General features: G+C 42.2%; 1 protein-coding gene across 2 annotated transcripts in view; it reads right to left on the reverse strand.

The window, feature by feature from the left end:
* lrp1ab (low density lipoprotein receptor-related protein 1Ab) overlaps window positions 1-15,910 on the reverse strand; it is an 86,379-nt gene extending 70,469 nt beyond the window's left edge. For both annotated transcript variants that reach the window (XM_041946013.1, XM_041946012.1), the window contains exons 1-2: window positions 15,369-15,910; window positions 2,745-2,885 (exon numbers count right to left, since the gene is read on the reverse strand). In XM_041946013.1, the coding sequence (XP_041801947.1) occupies window positions 2,745-2,885; window positions 15,369-15,441 (214 nt within the window). In that variant the 5' untranslated portion in view covers window positions 15,442-15,910. The remainder of the gene's footprint in view (window positions 1-2,744; window positions 2,886-15,368) is intronic.
* Between the last annotated feature and the right edge of the window lie 3,384 nt (window positions 15,911-19,294).

Below are 19,294 nucleotides of genomic sequence, written 5' to 3' on the forward strand. Positions count from 1 at the left end.
ACAGGCAATTAGAGCTCCAGACAGTGTGATACTGAGGAGTTCACTTTCTTCCAGCATGGGTACCAGAGGTGTAGATCAAAGATCCACACTAGACAAAAGTACACGTTTACAACACCCACCACCCTGACAGCAAGTGAATTCATGATCATCATAAACAAAACAGGTGGGATTTACCAGAAACAAAATTGGTGCTTCAACCAAATTAGCTTCTTCATCATGTGGTTTCCATCGTAAAACTTGAGCTTAAGGATGGATGGACTGAAAAACGCAGATTCTTATTTTCACTTCTGACAAGTTCCCTTTTCAAACAATACACAAATCTATCCAATAAACAAACCTCCATGTTGGTGACAAGCCACGCCTGCACTGCGACAGACTGTGGGGCAATCCCACACTAAGACAGGACAGCCAAACAGTCACAGGCACAGGAGGGAGAGAGGGGGAACAGGAGAGAAGGAAGAGGAAGAAAATAAGAGGAAAATGTTTTTGCCTTGCGAAATCTCCATGAGTACTCTTTGTAAACCAGGCCTGTAGTTAGTAATTAACTTGAACTGGAGATAGTGTCGTAATTATAGCAGCATGCGCCGCTCTAATTCCCATCAACATTAACGCACAAAACTAGACTGTGGTCAGGGGGCACGTTGGAACAAAAGCTGAGAGAGCAGAGAATTTTCTTGGAATTCTCTGACTTTCATAAACTAAGTTTCAAAAGAGAAAGTTAAGCTGCTTTTGTAAACTTTGAGGCTGATGAAAGAAAGCAGTGGATGAACAGATGACACCTTGAGATTTCAAAATAAAAAACTGCATCAACACAAAACTTCCCCAGTTGATCCAGATTTCAGTCTCCCTCTAAGCTGGATCAATTCTTGGCCAGGCCTTCTATCTATTATTTCCAAAAGAGCTCAGTTGTGAGCAGCCTTGTTTACAGCATGCCAGTCAGATTGGCCCTTTCCATTGGGGAGAAACCAGGCTGATAACCTGCAAACTGTTTCACCCTGCGCATGGAAAAGCCAGGATAAAAAGAAAAAGACTTTTAAATTCCTCTGAGTCAGAGCAGGATTTTAAATAACCTTCAGAGTCACACTCCTCCAAACTCGCCTGTCTCCATCCATGCTGGGTCAGGCACATTCACTCTGTAGCTTTATCTGCAGCCCTCCATTCCAAACACTACTCACATTTAATGGATGGATCAACTAAACGACTGTGGATAAAATCACAGTCTGGCTGCCTTTCATTGTGATACTTTAAAGGCGTCTCGCTTTTGACTGTGCTTGTTAGACTGCAAACACATTCACGCTGTACAGAGAAAAAGTGCATTAATTGCAGTAACAGATATTTATTATGACTGCCTCAGAAACTCACATGAATAGAGAAGCACCTTAACTAAAGGTAAAGTGACAGGCAGATTAGGGCCCATGGGAAGCGGGTAATTGAGCAGAACATATCTTGATGTTCTGGTGAAACACCACTCTCCATCTCTCCAAGCAGAAGATGAATCACACCATTGTCTGTGTCACCAAATTACATAAGTGCTGTGGAAAATTCACTCAGTTCAATTGCTTAGTAAAAAGGGCAGAAATTGAATGGCTGCAGCTTGCTTGGGTGAATTATGTGGGTCGCACTTAAAGAAAATTGCTCATGTTCTGTGCTTGCTGTTATTTACAAAACTCCAACTGTTATTCCTTCTGAAAAATCCTCAAGCAATTCGCTTGAGCTAAATTTACTGTACACTTAATAAATAAAGAGTTAAGCTATTAGTGGTAAATTCTCAACGTACAATCTATGTGAATCAATATATATAAGAGAGGGACAGAGAAGTTTTCCTGCTCTGTTCATCTTCACCTTTGTGTTTTAGCTCTGAATCAGAAAATGCCTGGCAGTTCATCTCGACTGAATCATTTCAAAGATTGGATACTAGTAATATAGCAAAACTCTGAGCATGGAGGAGATCACCAGACCCGTCAGTGGGATGGGAATACAACTAATTTTAACTTTCTCCAACTCCTACAGTTAACGTTTTATGTGGCTATGATCGCAGCATAGCAATACATCTCATCACCCTCATCCTAATCCTATGTGTTAATACTTAATTGTGTTTTCACCCACAATAACAAGTCCCTTAATGCTGGGTGTCAGCTGCTTGTCTGCGCATGTCAGACTATTGTGAGAATGCTTGTGGCATGACAGATGTGAGGTGTGGCGCATGCAGACAGTAAAATCACCATTAGCGCCCGCATATAAACAGAGGGAAGGCTTTTTACCAGGGAGAGTTTATGGCTGTAGCGGCAGGATGGAGAGGCTGACAGATGTGAGACACGACTCTTAGGGACTGCGCAGATCCCGCAAGAGTCCAGACAAGAGCAGGCACATCCCTGAACATTCAGACTAAACACGGCCGCATAATTAGAGCTATAATTCAGCACAGCAGCCAGAGCACACAGTGAGCCTGTGTCCTTTGTAGAAAGGGCATAACCTACCCTCTTATACATCCCCAAATTAAACTGTCTGAACATTGTGCTGTCGTCTCTTCAAAGCCATTTAGAGTTAGTGAATGTCTTATAACGTCATGGTGACGAAATTTAAAAGAGAGGATGATTTGCAAAATGGCCATCTCAAGAAAACAAAGCTGAGTAAAAGATGCAGCACTCCTCACTGCACTGAACCAATAGAGTGGAGAGAAGAGCAGAGGACACAAGCCTGCTGAGAGACGGTTTTAGTAGCTGCTTTCATGTAGCCATACTTACAGATATCTGGCGATTCGTCCGAGCCATCTGGACAGTCCTTCTCCCCATCACAGCGCCAGCCTTTAGAGATACAGGTCACCTGGTCCTTGCATACAAACTGCTTAGAGCTGCAGGTCTTGGGATGGTCGTCAGCTTTGGGAGCTGGAGAAGAACAAGGAATAAAGTTGATGTGTCATCACGAAAGGCAACTGTGACTGGAAATGCTTGGCAATCACAAGCACATTTAGAGAGAAATGCAATTCTCAAGCACCAAATCTAAGAACTGCCAGCATGAAAGTGATTTTTTTTTAAATGTATTGGGATTTTACATTTTTTAAAGAACTTTTCAACAACTATTCTCTCCTGTGCAGAATCTCTACTTTTCAGCTTCAAGCAGCATAGATCTTAACTTAGCAGGGCAAAGCAACATGGAAGGGTCAACCCAAGTTTACAATGATGTTTTTGTATCAAAGGACCCACAGGCACACTCTATTTAGAAAAAAAAAAAAAAAAAAAAAAAACTCCTCTACATGTTTACAACCAACAGTGGTGCCTTTTAGCTCTGGGTTTGTTTGTTGTTTCCTCTCTTCTTACGGACATCTCATTTCTTTCCGCCTTTTTTTTTTTTATTACTCTTAAGGTGTTTTTCAACTCCTACCACAGAGGCTCTTTCATGTGTCACAGCACAGACATAACTGGGCATTCAATCACCATCTGAGCCATGGGAAACTGCAGAGCACGGTAGTTCTGGGCAGTAAGTCAGCACAGATTGTTGAGGTGTACCACAGGCTAGCAGCACCACAGCAACGCTCATGACCCATCAGCAGTCTGACACTGCTGACATGCTTTACCTCAGCCACACTCAGAGAAAAAACCCGGGTCAAATGGAGCTCTATCTACATCGTGTTGCATCAGTCTGTCAACACCGAATCTGCCACTTACTTAAAAATGTATCTTAAAGGATCAGTTCACCCAAATTACAAAAAACCCACATATTTTCTCACTGGCCTCTTGTGGTATCTAGCCACAGACATAGTTTTGGTTTTATTTGCCGAGTTTTAGGCATATCTTCGTCTAAGATTTCTTCCTCCACCCAATACAACTGAGGTGAATGGAATTTCTATTGTGCTGTTCGCAACACTGAAATACATGCATGTTTATGAAATTTTCTCTTCAAAATCCCTTTCACTGTTGACAATCTGCTCAATCTGTCAGTTTTTATTGGACCTATTTTTTCAAGTTTCAATGAAAACAGTGAGGTCTTTGGATTATAACAATTTAAGGTGGAAGGTGGAATTCTATTCACCCGCTGGGCTGGTGGAAGATGGACAGATATGTCAAAAACTGGATGAATGAAACCAAAACTATGTTCATGGCTACACACCACTGGGTGTAACTTCAGTGAATTGACCCTTTAAATGAAATATAATGTTAAAATACATAAAGACTGTATGCAATAATGAAGAGAGCCAGAGCACATTTTTAAGTCATTAATGGCATAATCCTTCACTAAAATTGCCCAGAGAATGCTGAAATTCTAGGGCAACATTTTCTCTCAGTTTGAGGAAGAATGAAAATAAGCTGCCAAATATATACAAGTGAAATCCTTCCCTTTATGCGAGTGGTTAAAAATGTTACACAAACACACACAAAAGCACCACAATGGTCATTTCAGGCAGGAGGTTGCTGTTACTGTACTGTCGTGCAGCAACGCTCTGAGAAGGACAGCACCAAAGGTCTCATTGTGATTCTCTGCAGGGACTGAGCCCTCTCTCGCCCTGGATGACTTGCCTCTCTACGTACTTGGCAGGCAGAGAGGTGTTTGGGGTGGGCGCTGGGTGGGGGGGGGTTGGTGTGCACCGCAAGGGGGCTGGGATGTGACTGAAATCACAAGAGAGCATGAGGCTAGTGTATCATTGCAATCACGTTCCATTTGACTGTCAGACTAAAGGGTTTTAGACCCTGGTCTTTTTTCATGTGACAGTGATGTGTGAGCGAAACACTAAGACTTGTGAGTGTCATGTTTTTGTAAATACAATTAGAAGCTAAAGGGTTGCAGGGATCAGATCACAGCTTTTCCTTATATGAAACACACCTTGATATTTGAGGAGATTAAGACAGAGAGAGCAAGAGAGAGAGAGAGAGTGCTGGATTTTAACATGCAGAGCGTTCTTCTCTTCACACAATGGCAGGGGCAGGGCTTGCAAAAGAGAATTCAAATGATGCAAGAGGATAAGATTTAAACTCAGCCGTGACATGCCATAATGCGTATTTAATGTCATAAGAATGTGACGGGATGTAAAATTCAAGATGAGAGTGAGAACGAGAGCTGTAAAAGAATGGATCGAGACCAGCGCCTGAATCAGTTTAGACCACACGAACACACCCAACCCCTCGGTGAAGGAATGAGAGAGAGGTTAGCCATGGCCCAAGGCCAGCTTGTTAGTTTTGCTTACTTTCAGCTGACCTAAGTCCTGGTACAATTTGTATTGGTGGAAAATACACTGGATTTGCCTGCGCTTATATGTTACCTTTTAATCTGCCCAAAGAACCAACAACTAGCCGCGCTGACTGAGCCTGAGCTGCAATGAGTAAGCGCATTGAAACCTCAGACAGGCTGCTATGTGAAGGCATCGCTCTGGATCTCTCCGGTCCCTGTGTGAAGCAGCTGGGCTGAGCCGGTTGTTCCCTGTGAGTGGGCATAAAACTGGAAATAAAACATTGCGGGTTCTAATTTTATCATCGCTTTACACACCAGCATGAAATGACCGCAGAGGGGAGAACCTCTGAGCCTAATTGGAGGTTGTGGCAGAGGAGGGGTTAGAGACTGGGGGAAAAGACTGGCAGCCTTCCCCCTCAGCAGTCCTCTTTCAAAGCCCACTGAAATATCTCAAACAGAGATGTGAATTGTTAATTCAGTCTGCAAAGTCGCTTTTTCTTTCCAAACTTGCTGCCAAAATGCTGACAATTTTTGGAGGGTCCAAATGAGGCTGGGATGTTGAAACATTTGAGTCCACTTTACCTACAAAAGGGAATGAAAAAGGCTTTTATTTAGTCTCCTGGGATTGGCCCAACAGCGCACACCAATCCCATTGAATCAAGGTACATACTCCACTTACAGGGACTCCTATAAGACCAGTGTGTTTGCCTCCATCTGAGTCCCCTCCTGATAATGCCTTTCCAACTGAAGCATTTCCTGTCACAGCTGAGAGGCAATTCGATCACACTGCTGTGACTAAATGGGAGGAAATCCCACAGCATTCAAGTGTTGTATCCACAAAAACAGGAGGATTATCATATTTAAAACAAAAATCTCACCTTCTGTTGCTTATCAACTAACTAAGTAACTAAGATTAGCATGCTATACACTGCTGCCTCGACATTAAGATAACCTAAGAAAAACAATCATTCTGTGGGTATCAGAGCAAAAATACATCTAATTAGAGAAGAAAATAGGAAAACTAACTTTCGCAGCCTTACTTAAAAACCATCAAGAGTTTTGAATTTCACACCATTACTCAGAGAGGGCAACTTAGGAAGCCCTACAGGAAACAGTTTCTATTTCTGAAGAGAAATTATACGATGTGGGAGTGCACGCACGCGCGCACACGCACACGCACACACCAGTCTCTCTGTCATTCTGATGTAGTTACAATATGTTGCACTGACAGTACATTTCATTTAAAATGTCTTTATGGGAGCATAATGGGGCAAAGACATTAAACATGAATTCTTGAGGCAACTGTAAGCAGAAGAAAGCCTGAAGACCGGGACTCTGTAAAAACGTTTGGAGTATTTGTCCATTAGACGCAGGACTAGTGTTTCTACCCAGCTAAACATCTAATTCTCTACACTCAACTAAACATCTAATTTCATTTTTTTCCAACGGTTTTCAAGCTCTTACATGGAAAAGGAGGCATTCAAGGACGCTAAATTAGGATGTCTGTGGCTAAAATTAGAAATTACCAATTGTAATCCTATTTTCTTTCTTCCTTATCTTGTCAAATCAAGAAATCATGGTGAAGTCATTGCTGTTACCCGACCAAAAAAACGATCCATTAAGGGGTTTCTCCAGTGCTGAAAGCTTGCTCTACAGACCAGAAAGCAGAGACAAAACGTCCATTTTCAAATGGCTATATTTTAATTGATATCATTCAGAAAATAGAGGGCGAAGCATGATTGTGTAAGAGAAGCTAAAGTGACTTACAAGCTCCTTTTTGGTGCTGTCACTGAAAGACTGCCAGAACCAATGCTTGTTGACGTACATGCAACGCTATAAATCACTGACTTACTTCCTAGTATGTGGATGCCCAGGCTCCAGTTGGCTGACTTGGTTTGGTTTTGAGCATACTGCCAGTTGTATAGAGCACACACTGTATTTCCTTATGCAGGCCCACTAGAGCTCTGCACTGTCTAAACAGTGCACACTGCCCATGGCAAAAAGCATTAAACACGAGCGAATGAGCAAATGCATAAACGTACACAGAGCCCGGCTCTTATAGAAACATCCCTCCTCAGCCTAGTAAAAAGAAAAAGGTACTTTCAAGGCCACCCTTTCATTTGCAAGAGGGAACTTAAGGTGCTGCTTTCTTTTTATGTAATCCAAAAACTTGACAAAACAATCTCCAGCCTCAGAGGGAACTCTGTGGGATGGAACAGGATGGGATGGTGGCTAAATGGTGTTGTGGCACCACTTCAGCAGCCAAGTGATGGAGGCCTCCAGACACCATCACCAGCTGGGACATAACACTGACCCACATTCCCCCTCCCCTGATCTGTCTCTCTCAATATGGCCATCCCTGCTCTACAAATCAACTCCAGATCCATGCAGCACATTCCAGCACCTTCTAATTGATTTCATGTGTATAGCTTTGCCTCAAAAAGACAATCTGTTACAGGCGAGCTGCTAGAATTAAAGAAACCAAACAGCTTTGCCTTAGATGTTGCTTGTTTCTTCGTGCAGAAAGAATTACATAGAGTGCTTATACAAAGTGTAAGAGTAGACTGACTTACTTGGCTGTAAGAGTTGTAAGGTTTGCTTGAGTTTAAGACGCCACACACCACCATGATGATAACGGTCATCCAAGTGCACACAGAATGGACGAATTGATATATGAAATGTACTTTTGTTTCACAAGCATGCCCCAAACACTGAGCACATCCTCATATTCAACCAAGCCAATCTTCTTGTGGGTGATTTCTAGGCTGAGCAATAGAGCATGGATTCTATTAAATGCTGTTAAAAGATAACAGTATGAATGGGAATGTGAAATGACTTGAATGAATGAATAAATAAATGGGACTCTGAGTCTCGATGGTGTTATACAATGGCAGTGCTAGGAGAAAGTGGAACTAACACAGCACTGTTTCTCATCACCCATCACTTCTCCCCTTCCTGGTCCTCCATTGTGGAACTCAGGTCTTCCAGGGTGTTGCAGGGAGTGAAAAAAAGCAAACCGACTACAGAGTAATTAGACCCCTGAGGTCAAGTTTGAAGTGATTTCTCTGTGCTTGGTTTAGCATGATTTCAAAGCAAGAATCCATGCATTATGAGCAACAATTAAAACCAAATAAGAACCACCGGGAAGAGAATGAGGGCAGGGGGAAGTTGTTATTCCTGAATTTTGTGCTGTATTAATTATTCAGATGGAGGGCTGACAGTTTTTTAGCCAAAATCAGAGTCTTTTATATGTGAGATGTGGAATAATATGGCATGCTAGGGTAGAAAGCTCAGAACAAGGGTGATGAACATTATCTAACAGGCAGTGCTGTAGCCACTGAATGAACTTCTTCAATGGCCACACTGTGCAGTGCTCATCCAGTGGAAACAACCACTTAGCTTTGTGTCAAGCCAAACCACAGCCAAGCACTGGAACACTTTAACCAGCTCACAGTGCACATACAATGTCCATAGGCTATTCAAGTTCAAACCCACAACAGCCATTTTCAAAGTGGTTGAACATGCATAAACAGCTGAAGCCTGAGTTTGAGTTAGTACCTACTCCGGCGCCTGAAAGCCTTGATTCTGTGTCATCGCACAACAAAAGGGTGCAGCTTTGACCTCAGAGGAAACCTGATGAGGCACTGCAGGACGTCACAGGCCAGAGCAGTAAAAGGCAGCGCAGTAAAAGACATACAATGAGTGAGTGTGGTTGATGAACATAAAGATAATGTAAATAGGACCGTGGTGCCTTCCAGAGCGCTCTCCCACACCTGCCCTGTAGTCTCTGCATAGCACAGCTCTGTGTACCCATACAGGAAAAGTCAAACCAGATTCAGCTGTTATGAAAACAGAATATGTGAGCCACAAAGACAAGGCTGGACCACATAAACTGAGGCATTCCCTGCATCTGAGATGACTGCAAATCCTGCGTTGCCTCTGTCCTCTGAAGGTACCAGGAATAGAATACCCAAGGCTACAAGAGTAAGATACAGATACAGTATGTCCTAAACAAGAGGACGTACATGTTTCCGTGATTTCATGCAAGTCAATCTCTATGAATCCCGCATTAGATTCACTCTAAAAGAGGCAGACGGGAGGAATGTTCCTGGCTCAACAATTGCTCGGAATGACTCATAAACAAAGTGCAAATGAGTAGTCATCCACTTCACATCTTAACAGATGACTTCTTTGTTCTGCAGCGAGATCCTAAAACTTTACTGTGTGATAAGATACATAAGATATATAAAATGGTCTGAACTTCGTCTGAATGTTCCTTAGACTTTCTGAAAGTGTTGCATTCAATGTAAAGCCACCAGGAGTGTTATAATACAGCAAATGATCGCCCTACAAATAACACACTATCACAATGGACTGGAAACTTTCAGGAGCTTACTTTAGTCATCCATAAAAGCTGTGGACTCTGGCAAGCACAGGCTACACATCTTTCAAGCTTGATTGTATTGTTGAGAACCAAAGAGTACATCCAACTGGTTCCTGGTCACATGCAACTGAGTTTTGAGGTGATAACAGAATCAGACAAGGAAACACAAACTCAAAAGCTTACCCACAGCTATTAAATATAACTTTCAAACTAAAGTGAATGAGATTTTTGTGTTCAAACATTAGCACAAGGTAAAATTAGCACTCAATGAATTTGCCTGAGTGAGGAAAGACTGTATAAGTCGTTTGTTTAAAGTTTTAGAGAACAACGGAACATGTGACGCAAACGTTATGTAGATTTATTGTAGATATGTTTTATAACAAGTATGTACATGTGCGAAAACTGTCTGTGGCTATTTTGAATAGCGCAACATTATACATGCTAGTTCATTATCATACTCCTATGATAGGGTCTTCCTACAATTTGTTAGTTGTAGTTAGTGTTCTGCTTTAGTGGGAGCTTTTGTTCATTCCGTTTTAAGTTACTGAAGATGAAAATGTAATCTATTTTTTTCATACAATTCTCATTTTATGAATGTAAGAGTTATTGTACCCACAGGTTTTAAGTAGTTGTGTCCCACTAAGCTTTTAAGGGATGCACTGAATTGATCTCATGTTAAATTTCAGTACAGGTTGTAACCTGGCAACATAGGGTAAACTGTGTATTTTAGCTTTTCAGGTACTTAAGGACATGCTACATATAGTATATCACATAGGCAGACATCCGGTAAATCATCTGGTGACAGAAGAGGAAAGTGCTTTGAGCTGCTGTGCAGAAATGATCTGATAGACTACATGATCAAGAGGTTGAAAATGATCAGATTAAATGTACTGACTTTGCAGCAAGGTAGATCAAACAGGAGAGGTGCTTAAGCCGTCAGAAAAACCCAGTATCACAGGATATTTTGTTTTATCATGATTTATCAACGCATATCATGACATAACCCATCTTCTGGAAATTAAATGAGAAAATGTTAAATGATATAATGACAGATGTCTCTTTTTTGGATAATCCAGTAAATTAAATACCTTTCAAATTAAAATACTTGATCACACTGGTGCAAAATTAATATAAAAAACCAGCATTGCCACAAAGCAGTCCAAATTGTCCACAGTGGTCTAATCCATCCAGAGATATGTACCTCAGTATAAACATCATGGCAACATCTCTGACAGCAGCAAATTTATATCATCTCACGATATTATCACATCATCCAACCCTACAGGCAGTGGTGTTTCTTCACTCCAAACAAGCACATCAGATCACATCGCTGAAGATGGATGATGATTACCTAATCCAAATCAGAATCGGCTTTACTGGCCAAATATGTGTACACATACAAAGAATATGATTCTGTTTTTTCATTTCTCTCAATCTACTAAGCACAGGAACAGACATAAAGCTAAGAACAGGCCCAACAAATACTGAACTAATAAAGGGAGAGAATCAGTCCAGTCATAGTCTATATAAGTCAAGGTTCTAGTGCTGCATGTCTGTAAAATGTATGTTTTTTTTTTGTGATCTGGCAACAGACTGAAAATAAAAATTTGTGATCAGTAATTATGATACAGTCCATCAAATGGGAATTTTTACATGGTCCCTCACACAGAAATGTTAAGAAAAACACATTTAAACTGTGTCCATATCTTTGCCGCACAGTTAGCATAAGTGTTTCATTTACAACCACAAACCAATGACTCAGAGCCATGGCAGCGACTTTGATGAAATTTAACAGCTTTGACACTTTGCAGCAGTCCATGAAATTGGTATCTTATCTCCATATATCAGATCCTCTCCTCTGACCAGGTGTGAAAGCAACCAAGGCTCCCTGAGATCAAATCGATTCTCCAGTCAAGCACAAAGCCAGCAACATCGGCAACATCTGGGGCGTATGGGAGCGTGACCTGGTAAAAGCCAACAGGACCAAATGCACAAAGACTAGCACCTGAAAGTCTCCAAGAACTGACAATCTGTGTGGTCAGCTTTAGGCATCCGGTGAAGAGTTCACCATTAGTGATGTCACAGTACAGCAGGAGTCAAAAAGCCAGTATTCTCACAGCTGTGTGAGGTGTCAGGCAAACGTTGTAACTCTTTGCAACATTTGAACAACTCTGTGTACTTTCTTTATGAAGCGCGAGGGAAAGCAGGTCTATGTATGTCCCCATCTAAAGATGTGTTATATATGGCATGTAAAAAAACCCCACATTTCTAAGGGACAAAAATCATATCAATGGCAGGAAAGGAAAGCTGTAATGCATGGCGACTCTGATTATATGAGCTACAAAAACCCACTGAATCTTACAGAGCTGCATTAACACACACCCACGCTCCCTGTATTGTTAAAGAAGCCGATCCGTTCCTTTTTTTGGGTCTTAGGAGCTAAACAGGGTAAACAGTGATGTAGCTAGCAGAAAACACCAATTACAGTACACCCCTGCTATTCACAATCAACAAACACTCTTTCATCTGCGGTCTCACGCCTTCAATATGTGGGGAACAACACTGAAGACATTCATGTTAAGCTGGTTTTACCCTCTAGTCACAGCTGATTGCAATGCAGTGCAGGAAGTAGAGGGATAAAAAGGGGATCTTTTCTGCAGCTACGGTCAAGAATCCCACGTCTGCTATTATCATTTCACAAATATTTTCACTAGGTCAAGACCAAAATGCAAAACACCTGTGCACAAGCTTTACATTCAATTCCACTCAGATGCCAAAGAATGTACAAAAACCGGACACGTTGGCTTAACTCCACTCCAAATATTCCCTGCTTTTTTAATCCCATGTTTCTTTGCAAGAAGGTTCTGAATGGCAGAAAATCATCCTGGGGATTATCTGCGTTACCTGATAAGAGTGCATCAACAGGCAGCCTCAGGTGTACAGGGTTGCAATAACTGTTCCCCAGTGACCTCCACTTGGAAGAGCTGAACAGAGCAATCCAAGTTCTATTACCTGTTGAATTTGTATGAGGGATGCTGAATTTTTTCAACAGATGCTTCCAGTGACAGTTCTGAGGAAAATGTAAGTCAGGTCCCATTAAAAGGTCAGGCAAACAGAGTGAAGGCTCCTCAGGAATTCAACCTCTTTAGCCTCTGACCCACATTTACACTTTTCCTCCACAGGAGTCCTCTGCCCCTAAGGGTTGTTGAGATCCTATATGTAAGCTCAGTGGTCATAAAGTTATCCAACATGGATGTCCTGATGATATAATTCCAAACGGTGAGTAAATATGAACGATTTCATTCAACACAGAACTATTTCGCTGTCTGAACTGCAGACTGTCATTCAAAAACTTAAAGTCGTAAAATTAGCTGCCTGTATAGCAGATAGGAAACATATCACCCACTATCTTGAAAATTGACTATGGGTTGCAACTAAAGGTTATTTTCATTACCAATTGGCTGTCATTTTTTTCCTCAGTTAACCATTTTGGACAATAAAATATTATGACATGACAATTTCAACCCGATCTATAATAATATATAATCAAGTTATCGTTTTTCAAGCAAAATGCCAACCTAAAATGTTACTATTTGATGCTTAACTTTCTCTTATTATTATCGGAAACTGAACATCTTTGGGTTTTTGGGCTGTTGGTTGAAGAAAAAAGAAATCTGAAGATGCCAGTTTGGGCTCTGTAAAACAGTGAGGAACATTTTTGCATTTTTCTTTCAATTTGTAGCCCAATCAATAATCGATCGACCGCTACAAGGACATCAAAAATCACACATTTGGAGCATCAATTCAAATTGTGTTCATAACCCATCTTCATACTCCCTCATATTATGATGGATCCACTAGAACTACTAGGCTCTAAGTATCGTGCTGCACTGGACTGGATTTTGTCAGTCTAAAAGGATGACACTTTTAAGTGACACAATAATAAACCACCGAGGAGCAATAACAAACAAAGGGGTCTGTCCAACGTTTAACTGTTAAGTATGGCCTTCTGACCTTCCTCTCACTAATCCTTTCTCATTCGTAAATTCATGCTGCGGCCCAGTGGTGATCCAGACAAATCCAGTCCAAGTGGCTGGCCTTGGGGCTCGTATCCACTCACTTCACCATTTCTACCCTTTTGGACCAACGCTGCTCCAATGGGAGGCTGATAAACCAACAGTTACTAATGACATAACACACATATCATTTCCATCCCTGACGGCCTGTTATGTAACATGTCAGAGTATCCAAGTGAGTCTTGAAGTTCATTTCGCTTCAGCCGCTCTCACCCCCAGCTCTTCAGCTGCCCACCCCCCTCTCCCTTTGCCGTCACATCTAAGTTGGATTAATGGTCGCCCTGTGTCCAGATGTTACATACTGATGGAGGAGGTGGGAGGAGCTTGCCCACTCCTGTAACCTCAGCAATGGCTTTCACTCTGAACAGCCTCCATCAAAATCTAATGAAACTTATATAACATCTCCCAACACAGAAAGGGGCAGAAGCAGTTTTTATAATGGCATTAGCCGGCTTCAGTGGCAAAATCAAGGTTTTAATATGTTACTTTTCCTTCGGGCATCAGAGTAAACATGGACCAAAAGAGTGAACTGAACGGTCAGATTGATACTACACATATTTATCCATACACATGGCTGTCAGATCTGAGCTAGACGGAACATCAGCACTAGTAAATGACTTTTTCCACTGCTTCACACCCACAAAATATTATGGATGACTTAGATTGGGCTCCAGAGTCAGATCATTCTGACGTAAGTATTTGCTCTCTGAGCAAAGCAAAGTTATATTACCATTTATGTACTTGCAAAGTGAAATACTGAACTTAGCAAGTCTTATCTGGACAAAAAAAACATACAAATACATGTGCTATTTTTGTATCTTCGTGTGTCCCCTCAAGTTCTCAAGACAGACACAGCGAGCTGTTAGCTCAACAGGTCTGCGACGCACTGTCACGAGCGCGATGGTGCATTTGATATCTCATTATTACCATCGGGGATTCGGGAGTATTAAGGAGCTCCCGGGACGTAAGAGGATAACTGCACGACTATTCATTTCACTATCAGACAGGACCTGGCTGTCACTAATAAACTGTGATTCCCAGGCAGCCGCTGACGCCGCACGTCGGGACAAGCCGCGCCATTAAGATTATACCTTTACGAGCAGCCACAACTGTTGTTTTCACACGGGCCAAAACAAACGTGAAAACTGATCCGACTCCCACAGGTTTGAGAATGAAAACTCAAGCGTGCTGCTTCGTGGTGGTGTTTTTTTGTTTTGTTTTAACGGTTTGAATGGTAGCTATCAGCTGTAGCCACATAGACAATATGATGAATTATGGATCTCTTCTGATATGCAGAGGGGATTTTTTGTCCCCCCCCCCCCCCGCAATCAGAAATGATGCCGTTTTGTTGAACTGGGTCGTTCGTGCAAGTGTTGCCGTTTTACCTGCTGAATATACCGACAGTGAATAACCTCCCTGTCTGCAGGCAGCCAGGCCCGGTCTGTCTGCTCAGAACAGGAGCGCTGCTAAAAACGCAGACAGCTTTTACGCCAAAAACGACCCGCGCGCAGCTTATTTTGTGCGGTACTTTCTCTGATCAAAGGCGTTCCTAATTATCGATCCTCTCCCTCTGAGGACACTGCTGTGGCACACTGTGTTATTATGGAGACAACCTATTTGCGGCGCTGGCTCCAACTCTGGTGAACACAGGGCCTGTGCACAGATGCTTTGCAGGGGGGGAGAGAAAAAAAGTGGTCATGCTTTCTCGAGTATCACAATGCGAGATAACACAACAGGCTTCTTACCTACGGTGGCACCGTTAGGAGATGTGATCTCCAAGCAGAGTATAAATCCCAAGTAGAACAACCTCATCGCCATCTCCTGAGCAATGCTCGATGGCACCGCTGTTAGAAAGGAATGGAGGAAAAGTTGGCTGGATTTCTAAAACCTAACGACCCGATCGACCACCTCATCCGAACCCCTTCAATGGTCCGGGTGCGATTGTCCGTTCAGTTGCACCCTCGGTCCCGCACGGTGGCCGCTTCAGACGGGCTCCTGCGATAAACGGAGACTTGCTACAGCCCGGCGAGGCTATAGGCAATGCAGCAGCACAGTCATGTATATTTCTAATTGATTATCGGCATTTCAAACATGATGCACAGTGTAACCTCTGTCTCTCTGTGCTCGCTGGGGTCTCTCTTTCACCACACCATGCCACCTGAATCGTCCACACGTCCAGAAGCGCTGCGGCCGCCGGCTCCGCTCAGCTCATTCCGTGCCAAACAAAAAAAGAAAAATTAAAAAGTAAAAGCGTTTTTGTCCCTCGGAGCCCCAATGCCTCCCCGTGCTTGTGGTTGCATGAGTGGATGGTGGATCTCAAGCTCCAGTACTGTGGACGAGCCCGTGACGTAAGCTCAATTCCTCAAAAAACGGGATAACTAAGCGGCGAGCACTGACTGCGCATGCTCTAACACACCTCCTTTTCTCCTATTTCATGCGCTTTTTCATCAACCGTGGAAGTGGGAGAGAGAGGCGGCGCGGCCTGCAACTGGCGCTCAAATAGCAGCCATGTTGGCTCAATATTTCTACAGGGTCCTGACCTTTGTTTTGCTCGTTAGGAAATCAAATGGTGACTAATGATAATATTCCAAACAGGCAATTAAACAGCTGTTCAAACAGTGACATGCTGCTTCCAGTTGTTTAACATTATGCCTGCTTTTAAGTGTTTACCCCACCATCAACAGTTATTTTCATACTTCTGCAGTCCAAACTTCTTTTGTTTTTGGTACCAATCATATTGTTGATGACTCCAATATATAACTTCAAATTGTAATATTTGAATAGAAATTCCTATTTTGAATCGCATTTTCTAAATAGAGGTCTAAACTAAATTCTTGCCTCAAACCTTAATCGTTCTAATCTTATTGACTTTGTCTTTTCTCATGGTTGCACCTGGTTTCACAGGTCAAAACAGAAAGGCACGGAGTGAGACAGTGCTTGTGCGGCCTACATTGTAGAGGACCTTCAACCTCTGCATTCTTCACTAAACCATGCCCCCTAGTGGTACAAGAACGGATTATGATTGTTGGCTGAATGCTTTTAGATGAGCATATACAACAGAACAACAGTCTTTCTGTATTCATATAGGGGTAATTTTCACAAAACTAATATGTGATTGCTTGGTTGCCACAGCTTAAGACAAAAATAACCCAAATTGATCTGGAGTTCAGATAAACACCCCGTCTACAGTTCATTCATCTATTAAACAAACATTTTTGTCCACAATAAAGCCAAAGATATTTCCAATAATCTAGAAAGCTTTTTAATGTCTGGAATGACTCACATGAGTCATTCATCACGCACTATCTGGAGTATGAAGACAATTATCTGTATGATAACTGGATCTAGATGTAAAAAACTGACATCAAATTCACATAAACAGGGGAAATTGGACTTACTCTAAAATTTCAAGACCCTTTGGCATCTTCAAATGAAAATCACAAATTTGTCATAAGTTATTAAAATATCTTCCAGGAGGCAGACACAAACTTAATGTGCTTTAAACAAATCATGTGTACTCTTTGTGAAATTATTCTCTAGAGATGTGAGTATTTGATCGGCTAGTCTAATAACCATCTACACCTGCAGGGGGCACTGAATACTTACATTAGAGAGAGACATGCAGCCTGAGACTCAGTTCACTAACAAAACCAAAAGCATCCAAAATTTTAATGCAATAATTGGTAAATTTTACATGACACGTCCTCTGAGGAAGCTTTCATCAAAGAGTAATTTGGTTAAGAAGAGAACACGAGAGGATCTTCTTTCTACTGCAGCCGTTTTGTAACTGAAATGCTCATAAATTACTCTTTCTGCATTGCATGTCTCCTTTTACTACTTGCATTCAATCATACTAAAAACAACCGGTGCATATTTCACACGCTACACAAACTGACAGTGACCATGCTGCCATTGGCGTTAAGAATAAGTGTGCCTTTCAGGGCCTTTCAGCTTACAGATGTTTACCCAGAGCCTGAATCAGAGGGGAGAATGTGAAGTATGCTGAGAATCTGCAAAACATGCCTGAAGTGTCTGGATATCTGTTGAATCCAAGCATATGTTCACTCCAAGTATCAAAACAGAACAAAACACAAAGAAGGATATGGGGAAAATAGCTAGCAGTATGTTAAAAAATTTTTGCAACCAAAATATCATTCGATGTATTTCAGTAATGCTCCTAACCAAGTTCACTGGAAAACGCTGTTTTTTTCATGTTAGCAAACTTTTTACTTTTTATTTACATTGCTGTCTCTCTTGTTTGTCAGCACAGTAAAATCAACATGATCACTGGTGTCACCTCAACCTGAGAATGCCCCCTTTGAGGGAGGAGGGTTGAGCATTGTCATCCAGGAGAGACAAACGCCAGCATGCTGTGTGGGAGACAGCTTGAAAGAGTGCCAGCGTAAACACTCCCAGACCACATGTTCTCCCAGGGCAGAGGGGCTGGCCTCTCTCCAGGCACATCTGCACACAATCCCTCAGCTTTTAGCAACCAGCCAAGAAGACAGAGCGGGGCAAAGGAGGGAAAGGAGACGGGGGAGTGAAGAGTTCCCAGACAGAGAAAACCTGCTTCTTCTGTGACGGTGGTGTCAATGATGAAAGCGATGACATCTGAGAGAAACAATGAAAAGCAGCATGCAGAGGGAGGTTCACACAAGTCTACTCCCTGTATGCAAAGTTCATAAAAATTCTGTGTGTTGAGGCTCACCGCCGTCTTTGCAATACATTGAGTGATAGTACGTCTGTATCACACCACTAGATTCGCATGCCAAGGTCTGCTTGTCTACAATCATTACCCAACCTGCCCATATCCTTGACAGAAGATGGATTGCTGTTTAAATCAAGCTCCTGACTCTCATACAGCCACACTGCGCATATGTGCATCAACAAATTTTACTCATTCTTTTGAAAAATAACCATTCCAGCTCATATTATGCCCTAATGTAAATCTAAAAGTACTCCCATCTGTCTCTGACACGTCTCCTAGCAGCTTCTCTTGGTTGCTGCCTTTCAGTTTGCTAGTAAAGTGTGGCTTTGTGCATGTTTTCACAGAGAGGTAATTACTGAGCAAGCTATGCTGACAACACCTGAGGAATGTAGAGCATGCACCAGCAGCCTGTGTTCTCTTCATTCCCCCCCACCCTACCACTCACCCCAACTCACTTCTCCTCCATCTGCAACCCTCCCCCATACGACCCAGAGCCCCAGTCAAACACAAAGTTCAGCATGACATTTTCACACAAGTCTCAGATTTGCAGATAATGCAGGTGTTATTTTATGTAATTTAGTTGTTATACCAGGAAACATACTTCAACTCCAGATTTAACCCCTTGATCAACACAATATGTTGTATTGCAGCATAGTTACAATCAAATCAGATTTTTTCCCCTATCTGTTAGTGAAGGAAACCCTATCCGAAACCCACAGCTCCCAACAGGCCCCACTATTCCCGTTACTGGTGAATTCACAGAGTGTGCTGGCTGGCTCGGGCACTCTGCTGACTGAGTCACTCCCCAAACTGTCCTTGAGCTCTGTGGAACTCACAGCCCATCTGGCTGAACACTTGCACACACATATCAAAACACTGCATAGATTGAAACAGGGGGAGTGAACAACTCTGGGTGACCTAATTGCGGTCTGAAAACGGTCCAGTCGAAAAAGCGTCAATATC

Source organism: Chelmon rostratus, chromosome 10, assembly GCF_017976325.1.
Source record: "Chelmon rostratus isolate fCheRos1 chromosome 10, fCheRos1.pri, whole genome shotgun sequence".
In the NCBI taxonomy this organism is placed as follows: domain Eukaryota; kingdom Metazoa; phylum Chordata; class Actinopteri; order Chaetodontiformes; family Chaetodontidae; genus Chelmon; species Chelmon rostratus.